This window comes from Lissotriton vulgaris, chromosome 8 (genome assembly GCF_964263255.1).
Source record: "Lissotriton vulgaris chromosome 8, aLisVul1.2, whole genome shotgun sequence".
NCBI lineage: Eukaryota > Metazoa > Chordata > Amphibia > Caudata > Salamandridae > Lissotriton > Lissotriton vulgaris.
In genome coordinates, this window is record NC_141696.1 from 852,326,765 (window position 1) to 852,344,079 (window position 17,315).

Consider the following 17,315-nt stretch of genomic DNA (forward strand, 5'->3'; position numbering starts at 1 on the left):
GGTAGCTGTTGATGTGATCTACTCCTACTGACATTTAGAGGTATGGGGCCGCCCTGCTAAAGCCCGAATGAGACCTTCTTATATATAAAATAATATACTAAATAGGGTGCGCGAAATATAGGTGATATAGATTTCTATAGATTTTGCATTATAACATGCTATCACCATTTGCTTACTATGGATTAGTGACTATGCTGCTGACTCTGATTTTTATAATCTGCATTTTGGTATTATACAAGATACTGCGTTTGAGAACTTTGCATTGAATAATAAATATTTCAAACTTGCACTTGTGTTCTTTGACTCTCAGTTTTGGTTTGAAATGATTATATAACGAAAGAGTGTTCATGTGTTCCACGATTCCTGAGGTATTCTAAAGATCATGTTCTGGTTTGTCTAAGACATGGATCATTCCATAATGAGCCATGAGACACTGTAGCTAGCTAGGTAAGGGGATTTCTGATACTGAGATGAGTTTTGGATCATCCTAACTCACTGAGGTTCTAGATCTCTATGCACAGTTCTGTGAGAGAACGGAAACCCTGCTACATGGCGCCCGTACGTTGTTGGCCTTAAATCATGACACTCGAGTAGTATATCATTCAAACCTTGACACCTTCATTCCCGTTTCCGGTAAACGGTGGTGTCGGAATAACCTACCTATTTTTTAATAGGTCTTTTCAAGCTTGAATTCTTCTAAAAACGGTTTCTTTGAATTACTACCCAGTTGTGCTACAAAGTGTTCTTTGTCCTTTTTTTCGCTTCCTGTGCTACCATGGCCGTGGACATACCGCAGCATAGCCGCGTCGCGGTTCGCGACCACTTACGGGCATATACTGTCCCTGTGGAAGGCTTGGCTGTGGTTCTAGTGGTGAGTGCGGAACATGCGTACCCGTACGAATTGTTTTATTCCTGGGTGACATTTCCGGCAGTGGGCGCTAATTCGGGTGTCTTCCATTCATACACTGCCTCGGCTGTACCGGCGGCTTATGCTCCGTACCGGGCACTGGAAGTACCTATCGATGCTTGGCAGCATGGAGTTTGGTTTGGTGGCGCCCTACCCCATTCTTTAACGGCTCCGAGGTTAGGTCCTTTGTCCATTCCGGGCACAAATTGGCCCGCTTTGGGTGGATTTACTCCTCATCCTAATCGCGCCACTTGTAATGTGGGTGACCTGCGGCGTCTTCATGATGTCGCGGTTGGAGTGATTAGAGCGCTTGTTCATTACATTGGTCGTAATATTCATGGCGCAGCCCCCGCAGGTGCGCAGCTTCCGGCGGAACAGGCTGGTTTGAAAATCAGTCCTGTCTTGGTGAATTCCGTTATGGGCAGAAAGCCAGAGAATAAGGATGATTTTCCTTACTGGCTTGCCGAGAAATTCGACCAGCTGGAAGCTGTGTTTCCTAATACGACTCCGGGTGAAAAACACCGGATTCTTACGCTTAGTTTACCGAAGGATTTAGCCCCGGAACTTGCTGACTGTGAAACATGGGGTAAGACTTTTGCGGCGGTTTACTCGAGGTGCTTTGGCACCCCGTCAGTGTCGAACCTTTCTGCGGTCCTTAAACGTGTTCAGGATGATCACGGACCGGAGTCGGCGGTTGAATTGGGTATGCGCCTGAGCGGCTCGTTTGAGACAGTTTGCGGTCTTGTCCTTGCAAATGTCGAGGGAGATGCAGTGAACTTTCAGGTGGCCAATGCTCTGGCGTTAATTCCCGATGCCGAGAAACCCCGTCAGCTGGCAAGAATTATTGTGGCGGCTTATAAAACGGTTGGCCGCAATTCTAAGGGTGTAAAGGCTTTTTCTGAAAAAGAGAAGAAGCAGCCCCAGGGGCAGTCTTCGGAAACGGGTGGACAGCCCAAGTCCAAAAAACAAAATTGGCTTAAAAAACAGAATCAGGGTAAGCAACAACAACAGCAGACACAGGTTTCTAGTCCTACGCCTTCGCAGCCTGCGCAGTCAGATCGAGTTTATGATTTGCGCGATCGCGCGACGATTAAATCGCCTGAGAGATTTCAGGCTTCTGACCAACGCTCTCCTCGTTCCTTTCAGGACTCATCGGCTCCGTCAACCGGTGGTGGAGGGGGCGGCAGGGGCAGGGGTGGCCAGCAAGGACGTGGCCAGCCCCGCACGCGAAGTGAAGGGGATCAGCGGGACGACTCTACGCCAAAGAGACCGCAGTTTGCCAAAAAGAAAGTCGCAGCCTTAACGGCGCATCGATATGCCCCAGATAGTGAGAACGCGGCTTCGGAATCTGACGTGGGCTCTGACCTTGCTGGACAGCGCGGCGGAGATTACCATAGTGAGAGAGGCCCTCCGTCCACTGTTGAAGGTGACAGCGACTGAAACTTTTATTGTGATTGAAACGGCTGATACACATGTTGCTCCCCCTGAAAGACTTTTTGAAATTGTCCTGTTAATTGAAGGTGACATGCAGCGAACTGTAAAAGGGGTATTTTGGGAAAATCTTTCGGATACGTATGACATTTTGCTTTCAGAGGCTGACTGGCCCCCACCTTTTGTTCTCGCAGCTCAGCGAGGGGAGGAGGTGATCCTCCCCAGTTTCGCGCACACTGTATCGAGAGTGGAAGCGCTGCATTTTGCAGAAGAGTGGGCTCTGGCGCTTGCGCCGGCTGTGTACCGCAATCAGTGTGGCTGGGATAAATTGTCCCCTAGCCATGAGATTCCTTTACGGTCACAGCCGCAGCCACAACCCCAGTATCCCATACGGCGTGAAGCTAAAGCTTCGGTCGCGGCTATCCTTGAACAATTGGAATATCAAGGTGTAATTGAAACGTGTGTGTCACCAATGAATAATCCCCTTTTTACTGTTAACAAGCCGGACGGCTCATATCGTCTGGTTTTGGATTACCGGCATTTGAACTCGCATTGCCGTAACTGTGCAGTACAGAATACTCACGGCTCTGCCCTAGTGAATAGTCTTGAGCGTAAACGGTTCAAAACCACGCTTGACATTTCCAATGGTTTTTATGCACATAGATTAGATGGTCTAAGTTCCCAATGGACCAGTTTTACGTGCGGCGGCGTACAAAAAATGTTTAAACGACTCCCAATGGGATATAAAAATAGTCCTGGAGTGTTTTCCGCCCGCATAGTCTCTCTTTTGGAGAGCTTCGATCCAGTTGCTTGTTCGTATGTGGATGACATTTATCTCACAGACGACGAACTTTGGGTGCATCTGTGTCGAGTAAACAGCATAATTTGTAACTTTGCAGACATGGGTTACAAGTTTAACTTTGCAAAATCACACATTGCGGAGTACACAGTGTTGTTTCTGGGTTATGAACTTAACCACGAAGGAAAGGGGTTGGCTCCTCAGTTCCTGGAGAAGTGCGCGCAGTTGCGCTCTCCGACAACGCTGAAAAAATTACAGTCTTTGCTGGGTTTTTTGAATTTCGGGAGGACATACATTCCGGAATATGCCCAGCGTATCAAGCCTTTATATGCCTTGGTACAACCATCTTTTTCCAAATCATGCTGGCTGCCTGAGCATTCAGCCATTCTGCAGTCTTTGCAGGCTGATATGCTCGCTTCTGACTACTTACAGACTCGTGATAACCAGACCAACCTGGTGATAAGAATTATCCCTGGGACGGTGGGTTTCACGTACCTGACTTTTAATGAAGGGGATACTGTACCTATTGCTTACAAGTCACACTTATACACTTCGGCTGAACTGCGTTTTTCCACTGTGGAGAAAGTTTTAACGGCTGTGCAGATGGCAATTCTTAAGGAACGTGCCCTGTCGCAGGGAAAGCGCATGTTGGTTGTCACCCCGTGTCCAGCCTTGGAGGCGGACACGAAAGCCAGTGTACCGAATTCTAAAGCTTTGCACCCTAGGTGGATTCAGTGGGCTACATCCTTGACATCCCAGGATGTCACGTTTATTTTCGACGCCGCTTTACGGTCGCAGGAGTATTTACAGTATGAATTTGTTCATCCTGCTCCTTTAGCGATGCGGCCGTTGGAGGATTTCCATTGTATCATTTACACTGATGGTTCGGCGCAGGTTGCGCATGGCTCTAAACATGCCTATGTTTCCGCTTGCGCCATTGTAGTCGGTGCCATGGTGAACGATGAGTTCAAGTCCAGTGTTGTGCACACGCAAACACTAGGGGACTGCACCGCACAATTAGCAGAGCTTCGTGCTCTTATGCTCGCATTGGAGTACGCTGATCCACGTGTGACGACTTTAATCGTGAGTGATTCTTACTACTGTGTCCAGTCTTACAATGAGAACTTGTTCTTTTGGATTCAGAATGATTTTCGTGATTCCAAAGGTAGCACAATAAAACATAAAATGATCTGGGTCCGAGTGGCGGAACTTAAAGAGAAACTGCCGCTCGTGTTTGTGATTCATACTCTCGGCCACCAGCGCGTGGGGGTCCACGCTGTTGGTAATTCGCTTGCTGATGAGGCAGCGAAGTCTGCGGTATCAAAATACTTGGTTGCAGCAGTCACGAGGTCCAAAAGCAAAATAGATGATGACATCTTGGCGGCTGTTGCTGCCACGGAGAAGGGAGGTAAATATCCTGCGGGGTTCCCTTCGAAGTACACATACCACTTAAGTCCCGATAAGGTTCCTTATGTGAAAATTCCTGAAGTTGGAGAGCGTCTAGTTCCCAACTCGGATCGCAGAGCTTCTCTGATTACAGCGGCTCATGAAGGTGTGGCGTCTGCGCATGCGGGCGTCTCAGCCACTGTAACTCAGCTACAACAGAGGTTCTGGTGGCGGGGACTGTACAAACAGACGCGCGATTATGTCCTTATGTGTGACATTTGTCAGCAGATCAAGCCTTCTACTGCTGCGCGTCCGCCTCAGACACAGTTGTACATCTCTAATAAACCGCTTGGTTGCGTTTATTTGGATCACTGCGGTCCTTTTTCTTCTGATACTGCGTATAAATACATCTTAGTAGCAGTTGACTCATGCACACGCTTTGTGTGGGTATGGCCGCATCGAAGCGCTGATTCGCGAACTGTCATTAAGGATTTGCGTGTCTTTGTGGGAATCTTTGCTTGTGGTGCTTTCCATTCGGACCAGGGTCCGGCTTTCGCCTCTAAGGCGTATAAGGATGCTATGGTTTCATTGGGAGTACAGGTGAAGTTTTCAAGTCCCTACAGGCCTGAGGGCAATTCTGTAGTAGAAAGAATGAACCGCGACTTAAAGCAATCTTTGACAGCCCGAGTTATAGGCACTGGTAGAAACTGGCTGACCCACCTCTATGGCGTGCAGCGTGCGCTTAATAATCTCCCTAGAAGGTCTCTGGGTGGGCGGACCCCGTACGAAATGCTCTTTGGTATCAAGATGTACGTCCCTGACCTCGATGCTGCAGACTGCCAGGCCCAGGCCGCGGCCTTTGACGTAGATGAACATTGCAATGTTTTACAGGATCTACAAAAGACCAGAGACAGTCTTGCAAAGGAACACTTGCCCTCCACGTCGGATGATGCGTTGCAGATCCCGGTAGTTGGCTGGCTACCCCAAGTTGGAGAACTGGTTCGAGAGAAGAGCGATAACAAGAAAGAGTTTGGTCCCTCATATCGAGCACCGGTTCGAGTTCTTGGAGTGAAGGGCACAAGAACAGTCATTTTACCACCACTTCCAGGTCGTAAAGAAAACAGATTTATTTCTATTGACAATGTCAAGACACACAGGGTGGCCGATTCTTCATAGCATGACACCGGCTGTATCCTGTCCTTCCATGGTGAGGCACTCTGTCCTGGCTATTACATCTGGTACAGAACAGGAGGTGTCCCTCGAGATGCCTGCTATATCCAGTCCTTTATTAAATACTATTCCTGTTGCTGACATTGATGAGCTGACCTATACATATCCTGCTGATTTATCTATGCCTGATTTACAAGCTCGTTTGGCTAACCAGTCCAGATTCTCTTTTGACTCTGATTCGGAACTTTCAAAGAAACCATCGACTATTGCAAAATATGCCACGTTGTTTAAAAAACATTTTCTAGTTCCACCTTGGACATACATTTGGCTGATACTATTTTCATTTTATCTTTTTATGTCAATTGGGTTTGTGTTTTATTTTTTTCGCCTGATCGATGGCCATTATGTGAAAGAAAGAACAGGAATTCGGTACCTTAATGGAACATTGGCCCCTCTTTCCTCCTCACATTCAGCACACAGACTAAAGAGAGACTTACATTCAGTAGAGATTACTGCTTGGCCTGTCCTTGATGGGATTGTGTGGGATGCGGTTAGGTTTCAGATACATGGCCCCACAGAAGTTATTAATGTTCCTAATGTGCTTAGAGTAAACATGGGAGATGTGATTAAGCAAAATATTCGTTCTGATGATTGGGATCTTCAGGCCGTAGAAGCTTTGTTCTCTGATTTGAAATATTATGCGGCCTTTGATGCTGAGGATTTGTACTTGGATTCTGTTAATTATGGTGATTTGTTTTGCTATCAACATTATGGAAATCATTTCTTACACAAAACGAGTTCCGGGAGGGTTCCGGTGAACTACACACAGTGGGAACATTGTCCTGCGCCTTTGCAAGGGAGCTCGAGTACATTTCTGGGAAAATACTTATATTTTACAGATTTTAATCAATCAAATCCTGAGTCGTTTTATTTTAAAGTGAAACAGAAATTCATGTCCAAAGTCAGACTTACCGATACAAAATTGCTGTATTCAAAGTCCTTTCTTGACAGGTTAGCTGTAGATGGCTATGAGTTATGGAAGGAAGCTATTGACCTTAAATCGGTTTGGGGTACCAAAGATTGGCAGGTACAAGGCACTGAGGCTTTGCATCGTGCATGTCTCATCCCGAATCACATGTTGTTTTTAAATTCTACTATTTCCCAGACAACATGTTTTGGATTGGCTACATCTAAAAAATTAAATGCACCAACCATCCCTGATTTGGAAGAATATTCAGGTTGGAATAATTTCACTACATTGTCCATAAGTGAGATGCGAGACCTATTGCACAATTCCTCCTTTAATATTTCCAGTTTTGATCCAGAGGGGTGGCTTTTGTGGCAAAGAAGCTCTGATTCTTGCCAACGTCGTTTTTTGGGTTTGTCTGAAGGTTTTAAACACATCAGGCCGGATCCCCGTTTTGAAACAGATCACACGGTTACTACTTATTCAGTAGGCAAATTGTGTCAGAACTGGTTACAACATTCCACTTTGGCTGCAGTAAAACTGCATCTGTCACGTTTGAATGAGAATATAGAACTGAATGATTTTATAAAAGGCCCGGCTAGGGGTAGATCTAAACGCTTTCTTTATGCTGTATACAATGAAATTTGGAAATTTTCACAAGTTGAGGCAGCTAAACGCCTGAGGGCTATTGATCAAGCAAATTTGGAAAAAGTGCTTGCAGTGGTCGATAACAGTATTAACATGCTTTCTTCCAGGATTTACACATTGGATAATATTGTTTCTTCTGTTGTTGATATTGTACATGATGAAGTGTCCACGTTATACCATGGTCAAAATCAATTGCGTTCTGTAATGCAGTTTGCCTGGACCCTACAGACACTTAAGGCTGGTCGAGTTCCCTGGACCTCATTGAACGTTTCATCCCTTTTCGCCCCTTTTAATCTGACTGAAAAACAGCGCATGCTTTCAATGCGTGATGCTTCATTTTCTATGTTACATATTGAGAAGCTAGAATCCTTACCTTTCTCTGTTGCTGAAACCACTACTGCCACGTGGCTTATTCATGGATTAATTACATTACCATTTCCCTTATATAAATTTACTAACTGTATGCGGTATATTGCTATAGGACGATATGAACCACTAGGCAATGCATTCCTACATGAGGCATGGTCATTACCATACACATACAGATGTCTGAAGGATGGAAAAGAAGTGAATCTTAATGGTGAGGAATGCACACAGTCACCTGACCATTCATTAATATGCTGACACATTCAGTTACACGGTTCTTGTAATCAGGACCGCCCAAATTTAGCATGTGTTTTAAAAGGCAAGCCAGTTCCAGCAGTGGTTCCCACATTTACATTATTGGCTAATGGTAGTTATTTGCTTTTAAACAACGAGTTATGTTGTGGGTTATTAATTGGTGTGGCTTATGTGGTAACTGTATCTGAGCGTGTGGTGTGTTGCAAGAATGTTCTATTCCCACCCACGCATGGGTCTTCAGATGTCTCCATCTGGCCACGGATTCCAACCTTGGAAGCGAAGTTCAATGGTTTAAGCAGAATAAGGGCCCTTTTGTCTCAAAAACAAGTGACCCTGAGTTCGGCCCGGGAAACTTATGTCCTTCACATAGCTAACACCCGCACAGAGGTGCAGGCGCTTTTAAATACTGATTTGCCGTTTCATTTCTGTGAGCTGGTGCACCAGATTTTTAATGCTTCTTCCACGACTGGGCTTGCACATTTTTTTAAATTGGTAAGCAGTGGCCTCGTGACTACGTTTGAAAAAGTTTTTGGTATCATTCCCACGTTTTTCCACTCTATTTTTTCGAGTTTGTTTGGTGGACTACCTGTGTTGCTGGCTGTAGCCGCTGGCATTTTATTGGTGTTTTTCTTCATAAAGCATGGATGCCCATCCTGCGCAAGAAGCCGTTCAACGCCTCCTGACACTGTGCCGTAATCGGATGCTCAATTACTATGGAACTTTGCCGCTTGCAGCATTAAGCACGGCCTATAGATTGTCATTTCGGTTCACCGACTTCACGTGTGTCCAACCTGTGTTTCACTGCCTGAGCTGCGAGTTCGATTGGGCCATTGATTTGTGCCTATGCTTAAGGACTGCTCCTGACGTCGATTTTGATCAGCTAATGCGTCCCGTGGTGGCTCACGAGCTGATTTGTTCTGGCGAAAGAGTTATGGCCTTGGCAGCGATGAATGGAATATTGGGCCAATGGGAGATCTCTGCAGCGGCAAATGCCTTTCTGACACACAGCGTTCTGGTGAACCCACCGAGTTGTCCTCTGACGTTACAGGAGGATCCGATGCTGGAAGAGCACGTATGTTCTTTCCCATTGCTGAATTGGATTGCTGAACTATTTTCGGAGGAGGACAGTGATTTCTTGCTGGAGGCTGTTGCAACTTACTTTGCATATACTGTCCAATCGTGAGAGGCCTGGGAGGATTGTTTTGTTGTGGAATATGACTTTCCCCTTGCTGGATTGGAGGAGTGAACTGTACTCAAATGATGGAGAGTTCAATCACGTGATGTCGCTGGAGATAACGTCGATATGGCACATGACTTTGGATATCGGATAAGTGCCTTGTTCTTTTCTCATACAGACATTTGAATTAATGAGCCCTGGTCCTACATTCTATGATTTTGAGACCTAGCGGATGACTTTTTTTGGTTCGAAAGTTTTATTTTTAATTTTAGATTTGAGGCCACTGTAGGCATTCATACATATTCATTCATACATATTTTTTTAGCTTATTTTAGCTCAAAATTATTGAACTTTGCTTTCATTTTGTGTGTCTTGTTTATGATTGCCTTTTCCCTTATGTTTGACGGTGCTCGGATCAATGGGGGGGTGTCATATGGATACTTCGTTACATATATTGCGTTAAGTTAGCATGAGTGTATTACATGTTTAAACAGCCGTTTTTCCTTCGGCTTCAGTTTTGCACACGACACCTACTTGTTGTTGTCGCTTTCACCCTAGAAGCGGTGAGGTGGTTTATTTGAGAATAATATGTTATTTCTATGCTATCAGCTTTGCCTGGTACACTTGGTACAACTGTCTGCACACTGAGAGCTGAACAGTCTAAGATTAACCTAACACAAGGTTGCTGGAAGGCCTGATCCTCGCACCACATTAGACATAACACAAATAATGTTGATGCCAACATTGTGGGCTCTACGCGGGTTTAAGATAGAGTTACACGGAATGAACACACACACTTGGTGCTGCGCATGAAGAGAGCTGGTAGCTGTTGATGTGATCTACTCCTACTGACATTTAGAGGTATGGGGCCGCCCTGCTAAAGCCCGAATGAGACCTTCTTATATATAAAATAATATACTAAATAGGGTGCGCGAAATATAGGTGATATAGATTTCTATAGATTTTGCATTATAACATGCTATCACCATTTGCTTACTATGGATTAGTGACTATGCTGCTGACTCTGATTTTTATAATCTGCATTTTGGTATTATACAAGATACTGCGTTTGAGAACTTTGCATTGAATAATAAATATTTCAAACTTGCACTTGTGTTCTTTGACTCTCAGTTTTGGTTTGAAATGATTATATAACGAAAGAGTGTTCATGTGTTCCACGATTCCTGAGGTATTCTAAAGATCATGTTCTGGTTTGTCTAAGACATGGATCATTCCATAATGAGCCATGAGACACTGTAGCTAGCTAGGTAAGGGGATTTCTGATACTGAGATGAGTTTTGGATCATCCTAACTCACTGAGGTTCTAGATCTCTATGCACAGTTCTGTGAGAGAACGGAAACCCTGCTACAATGTCTTGTGGAGCGAGGCATTTGGTTGGTGGTATACTTGCGTATTTTGGGTACTTGTGTATTTTGGGAAGAGTATAGAAGGCTGGTATCTTATGATGTAACTTACTGCTAATTACTGGTGTTCGTCTTCTTCAAAAGAGCCATGACTTCCCATAATTGTAGTTTCTGATGAAGTACTTGTAATTTAGAATGCATGAGGGCAGAAGATGCTGCTCATTACACTTGTTAGTAAATTGCCAGAGTCACTCTTGTTTGTTCTATAGCACTACATTGCCATTTTTGTCTCAAATTGTTTAGTAAGTACTTCTCCTTGACCTTAAAATTTTTTCTAGGTAACAGGTATCATGCTGAAGATCACTTTGAGACAGTGCCATCTGAGGAACATCAAAAAACCTAAGGAGGTTAAAATCTGATATAGGGTAGTGATGATGGGCCTATTGCTGGAAAAGCAATTTATAGCTGTACAGATTTTGCCCTTGGGGTTCTAAAGAATGTGACTGACAAATGGTTGTCATTGAATGGGCAATGGCTGAAGAATTACAGCTTAAGGTGACCAGACGTAATGAAAAAGTGAACATTTGGCACCTATAATGGTGAGTGAGAATTAAATGAATCACAGGAAACAGTTTATTTAATACAGCCTGTAGAAGATGCACAGGTAGTAAGTCCCTAGAGAGCAACATATGGGAATATGAACCATCTCACAGTAAGCTGAAAAACACTTGACGTAAGGACTGGATAGTGTGGTATTGGCATATATATGTATTTGTTTACAGATTAATTGTAATGGGGTTGTGCTTATTACCGGTGTGGCTCAAAATGTTGAAATACTATATGTTTCTACACAAAAATGACAAATACAATTATAACATTAATAAAAATATGATATGGCATACAACATGGATTGAAGGATTTGATATGTAGTGAGCTGAGTGTTCGAACTTCCAGTTTGTTGGTACCAAAATAATACTGATGTTAAATGAGACTGATCGGAGTATCAACAGGCCTCTCACTGAGAAAGGAAGCTGAATATTCCCTCAAACAAATCTTTACAATATGTGAGCTAAGGAATCAAGGTTAGGTCCAATCATCAGCACATGGCATCATTTAAACACAGTTAAGAAATTAAGGATTTAATATTGATTGAGCTCAAGGTAAAGCCTGCATTTACTTTAAAAACATTTGCCATTGATGCCTTGGTATCCATATGCAATTCATTTGCCATATGAAAGATAACATCCTTTTTATGTGACTCATCTGAGCCCTTTCTTTAATCAAGGCTGTGTGCTGTTGCTTCACTGAGGCGCTCGATGTGGGTAACTACCACGCATTGTAGTCTGGGTTTTTAAACATTTAAAAGGGACAGGATAGTGGAATGGAGTTGAATATCGTACCTGTCGTCTGGTAGTTCACCACCTCCTAGATTAATTACTGTAGGAAAGATGTCCATTAGGCTTGTAGGTTCATCAATCTCAGTCCCAGCGGTTAAGACGCCTGGCCATCGCAAAATGCCTGGCACACGGATGCCACCTTCCCAACCTGCCATCGCCTTTCCACCTGCAGATATAATCAGTAATACAACACATTACTATGAAGTTGTGGGGGTACCATTAAATCCGTTTCTACCGTAAAAATGATACCCCTCGAGTTTATTTTTAATCTTTTATTTTTCATTTTATTTAGTTCCGCAAGACCAATATGGCATCAGTGTGCTTTACTATTAACTACACAGATGAAAGCAAAAAAAAAACATTTACATGTGCTAAACAGGGAATACAATGCCTGTGAAAATACATGTATCTGTTTATATTACTTTGTCTTCATTTTATGAATGGGAGGGAAGCTCAGTGTGCTTTACTATGAACCAAGCAAATGAAGACTAGATCTTACTAGCGTGTAGTATGTGAACAGCAAGAAAGCCAAACAAGAAGGAAATCAAACCTATCCATTTCAATTAGAGATCACAAAGTTCAGCTAACATAAGAGAAACGGAGGATGAGCTTTACGGCATTAATAGGCACATTTAATAATGAATGCTTGCCAGTTGTACTGCATGAATTCTTCACATCAGTGTTCTCTGCTAGTTACAATTGGTTTACACTTTAACTCATCACGCTTATTATTTAATATCCTAAATACATCAGGTTTATTTTATTACATTTCAAAGTCCTAACACCTTACGTTAACACAACAAAGAATTATATGCAGGTGCGTTCTACATGTGTGATTGTAATGCACCTCTTCAAATGATAATGAATTTTTCACTACATCTATCGCCCCCTCTGATGACCTGTGTCATCAAAATACTCTAATCCCCTGTAGAGCAGACTGATCTAAACTGATGTCGTAGCTAGTCTCCTCTGTTTGAACTCTTCCAAACCACTTAAGAGTCCCATAATGACTGTCCTGCAGTCTTTCCACTATTCTCTTTCTCTAATGCAATTCTCCAATTGCCTCAACTTGGGCCATTTGCCCTTACCATACCCAACAAGATGACAGAGATCACAACCATTACTATCAGCTTCAGGTCCTATACAAGGATTCCCTTTTCAAAATTAGCAAACCAACTTCCCACCGTTCCAAATCCTTTTACAATCTTATTCCAAATTCCCTAGTTGCCAAATCATATATCTCATAATGTATCTCAGTGATGTTACTTATATATTGCTTCAGATCTTTACTATTCTCAGGTATGCAAGTACAATACTGTTGGACCTTCAGCATCCTACAGACTCCACCCTATTTTGCTAGTATCACATCTAAAGCATGATTTTTTTGCATCACCATAGCCCTTATCAAAACCATCTCTCCATCTATGAGCAACTGTGGCTGGACTGTATTAACAGGCAACTTATCCACAATAGTAGGCAACCTTCTAATCTTGATGTCATTCAATACTACTCTCAAACCAGGTATCATCACTCCAAATATATTTCCCAAAATTTCACCAGCACTTAATCCACGTTTTGCTCTATGGTCTGACTTTCCTTCCAAACTCTCTAAATCTTCCACATGATATATTTTCGGAAACACAGCCACATAGCAGGTATCATAACATTTGTTCGGAAGCTGAGCGTACGGATTCCTTCCACATTCAAAATACAAGCTCAGCACCACTTGAACAGGCTCTTGCAAGAATTTCTTCAAAGACACATCAATAAAAATGTATAATCACATGCACCCTGTCCCACAACAATGGTGTCATAATGTGTCAGTACTTGTCAAAAGCAAAGCTTGCCTCATTGTTCCCAATCTAAAGCTATAGTACCATAACTTCCCTCAGCCTTGTGAACTAGTAATTCCTCTTTGGTCCATTCAAAGTTTTTTTCCCTACTATTAAGCTTAACTGTTAATTCTCTATGTCGATCTTCTACTTGATCTACAAATATCTTCTCTATGTCTGTTAGTGTGCAAGTTAAATCATGTCTCTGCACATAAGCAGTATCTAGTGTTACTGTGGGAACAACATACTTTTACATTCTCTCTTCTTGCTTGTAATAATCATATTTGTTCAGATGTTTATAGACTGGAACCTCTGAAAGTACCTAATCATAATTTGAGAAATAGCACTCCCAGTCACCCTTTCTGTAAAGCATACTAAGAAGCAAACTAGAACTAAAACCATACTTTAAGGGCAAGTGATGATACTGGATACCCTACTTGACCGATGTAGGCGATTGCATACACATATAACAGTCTCTCACATCCATCGTAGTACAGCAATTTTCATAAGCATTCAGCGTGTAAACACTTTGAGACAACTCTACATGCAGCAAGCGACTAGTTTGCTCTATTAAGCCTCTATCAGATCCCAATGTATCCTCTTTTGAGGCAGCAGTGGTAGATGTGGATGTACCATATTCCCATCACTCGCTGTACCTCAACTTTATGTGCACTCAAAATGGACTCAGTAATGACTACAGCTATCACTTTGATTAACCCTACAATAAGTGTACCTACAACACATTTGTGCCTACGATTCGAATTTCCAGACTCCTTTTTCAAGGTGGTTCGGTTTTTAGCTGAAAGTGGATCAACACACAGCCTCTTTTCTCTGCCTCTTCTGTACTGACAAAAAGTATTTTTGAGCAGCTTTCTTTTGAAATCTTGGAAAGTTCTTTAACAGTCTTTGGCACAGTATTTACACAGCTTGGAAGACTTCCATAGCCCTAAAGGATAAATCTCCATTTTTATTCTTCATTCCGTCTGGCCTATGTTATCTTCTTTCAAGCAATTTTGTTATTTACGGTTCAAAGTTCAAGTTACATCCCTTTTGAGATCAGAGTCAATCTCATCAATTACTTGCTGTAACAATTCAGCTCGAAATGCTGCAATCTCCTGAGGAGGCAGTTGATTTCCAAAGCTCAGGTATTCAATATCTTCCAAGATCAGAGTCCATAAACCACTCAATCTTGGTGGATAAGGCACAGTCAATGACAAGATTACATTAGCGTCTATTCCAGGAACTCTCAGCAGGAACTCGACAATCAGTATCAAAGTGTTGAACCTCGCTCTCCCTGGCATTTGTAGCTAGCCGACACAGCACTCTTCCTCTCCTTGACCTCCTCACACTCCCATGAGCTTGTTCAGAGTCACTCTGATCAGATTCAGATGACTGAGTTATTGGTGTATGTTCTTTCTCAGATGTAGGTCTCAAGTTTCTTCTTTTTTGTCTCTCAGGCCACAATTTATTTACGACCTCTTTCTTCCTTGACTGTACACGACCAATCTCCACACCAGTCTCTTCGGCTGAGTAAGACAGTATATCATTTGTAGGACTACCGTCTCCCTCTGAGTCTATACCTGGATCTTGTGTAGCCTGACCTCTCTCAGCTTGACCTAGTGGGAAACCACCCTCTTTAGGAACCCCACAGCTTGGGTTTACCTCTCCAGTAAACTTGTGATCACGGTTGGAATTAATTCTGAGACAGGAGCTGTTTCTTCAGAGGGTCCTGAGACATGTCATGTGTGTGAGGTGTGTATCCAGTTCAACAGGCCTCCACACTTCACAGCCATATTTGTCACCAATATCACCTGATGTAGTTCATGCCACCGTGAGCCAAGACGGTTCCTTCTTAAGTGCTTTTGGACTAGCACCCAGGCTCCAGGGCTTAGGTTGTGACAGAGGTCTTTCGATGTTAGCACCGTCCCGGCTCAACCCGGTGAGACACAGAAAAAAACACATCAGCCACTCCTTTGCAGTGATCAAGAATAACATCATCTGTGATGTTTATCAATGCTGTAGACGGCACTGCGGGTAAGCGCATCACTCTTCCCATGAGGATGTCATGTGGGGATAGACCAGTTCTTCTATTAGGAATGCTGTGCAAACTCATTAGAACCAAAGGCAATGTGTCAGGCCATTTCAAAGACGTCAAAGTGCACACTTTTGCGAACCTCGCATTTAGTGTCCCATTAATCCTGCAAAACAATTCTGACAACTTCTCATGTGCTTGTCTCACCTTGTGGGTAACATCCTTCGCTACAAATAACAGATCATTTGGCTCATGGGTCTATTCTTTCCAAAGGTAAATTCCCACTGATAATTTTGTCTACCTAAGCCTTCAAAATCACCACATCCAATAGTTTTGCCTTTACTGCAGCCTTGATCGTTCTCTGACTCTGTACTGTTCTGACCTTCCTTACTGTTATTATGATCTCTCAACCAATTCTCTAAGTCTGTAGCATCTAAGACATGTTGGTTCCTTGTAGTTCCCGGACTTGCACTTTGATCTGACACAACACCTACTGGTCCCCTCACTGGAGTTTCCCACATCCTTAAGTCTGAGCTAGTGTTCATCATGGGTATAGATCATATAATACTGGAATCAATGCATATTCCCGAAAGATCTTCAGTAGCTAGTGAGGGGGTAGTGAACTCTACAGGCAGTAGAGATGGACCATTTCCGTTCATACTCCCTGATTTTCCCAATCCGATTCCCTCTGCCAATACAGGCTGCCGCTGACTAAGGTTTCCCAATTAACTCTGGTCATACACAGAGACAATAGGACCAATGGAGACTGGTACTGTAAGAGCTTCTGGTAACTGTGAAGGAGCGCTGACTCCACTTTGTTCCACATCTCCCAATGCAGACACTCCTGTCCCCCCAACTATTGCGGATATCCTTGCCACAACTCCTGTACTAGTATATGTCTGGGATGTTGAGACACTCTCCATGTTCCCTGTATTTGCCAATTCTCGCCTTTCCTCCTCGGAGTGTGAATTGTAAGGTGGTGGATGCTCCGATAACCGTTCCAACAAGCTGTCGGACGTATCACTCCCATCATTTCCATTTTCCTCTCCATTCCTATTCTGAGAATTTCCCTCTCTTACCAGCATTGGATACAAATTTTCTCCTTCAATGGTGCCCACTCTCTATCTTTAAAGCTGTGTGTTCCATCGTACTTCGTGACGTGCCCTGAAAGCTTTCTATATCTTTCCTTGGTATCTTTCCCTGTTCTTTGCATGTGCTGCCCACATCCATACATCTAGCACCTCAAACTGTTTGTCTAGGCAAAGTAAGCAGTGCAAACATCACTCCTCTCAACTAGTGTAACATGCCCAATCAAAATGAACCATAGCGCGGAAATGCCAATTTCCCCTCTTTCTCAGTGATTTTGTGCCAATTTTGAAGCCAAATTATAGTATGGAGTACTACTTTTGTCAGCATATAATGTGCTGGAGTATCCTCAGGTGGCGCTTCTTTGCCCACTCGAGTAACGACTCCCTGATCACCCCTGATCAGCTACAGAAAAACCCTAAAACATCGCATTATTGAATCACAAGTTTTTAAAATTCAACGACTAACAAGATTTTCCCAATCACAACTTTGATGAC

The 17,315-nt window shown here is 43.2% G+C and overlaps 1 protein-coding gene across 1 annotated transcript in view; it reads right to left on the reverse strand.

Annotated features, from left to right (window-relative positions):
- LOC147698099 (arylsulfatase D-like) overlaps positions 1-17,315 on the reverse strand; it is a 291,198-nt gene that overhangs the window by 160,639 nt on the left and 113,244 nt on the right. The window contains exon 4 of the mRNA XM_086934775.1: positions 11,872-12,034. Coding sequence (XP_086790901.1) covers positions 11,872-12,034 — 163 coding nt within the window. The remainder of the gene's footprint in view (positions 1-11,871; positions 12,035-17,315) is intronic.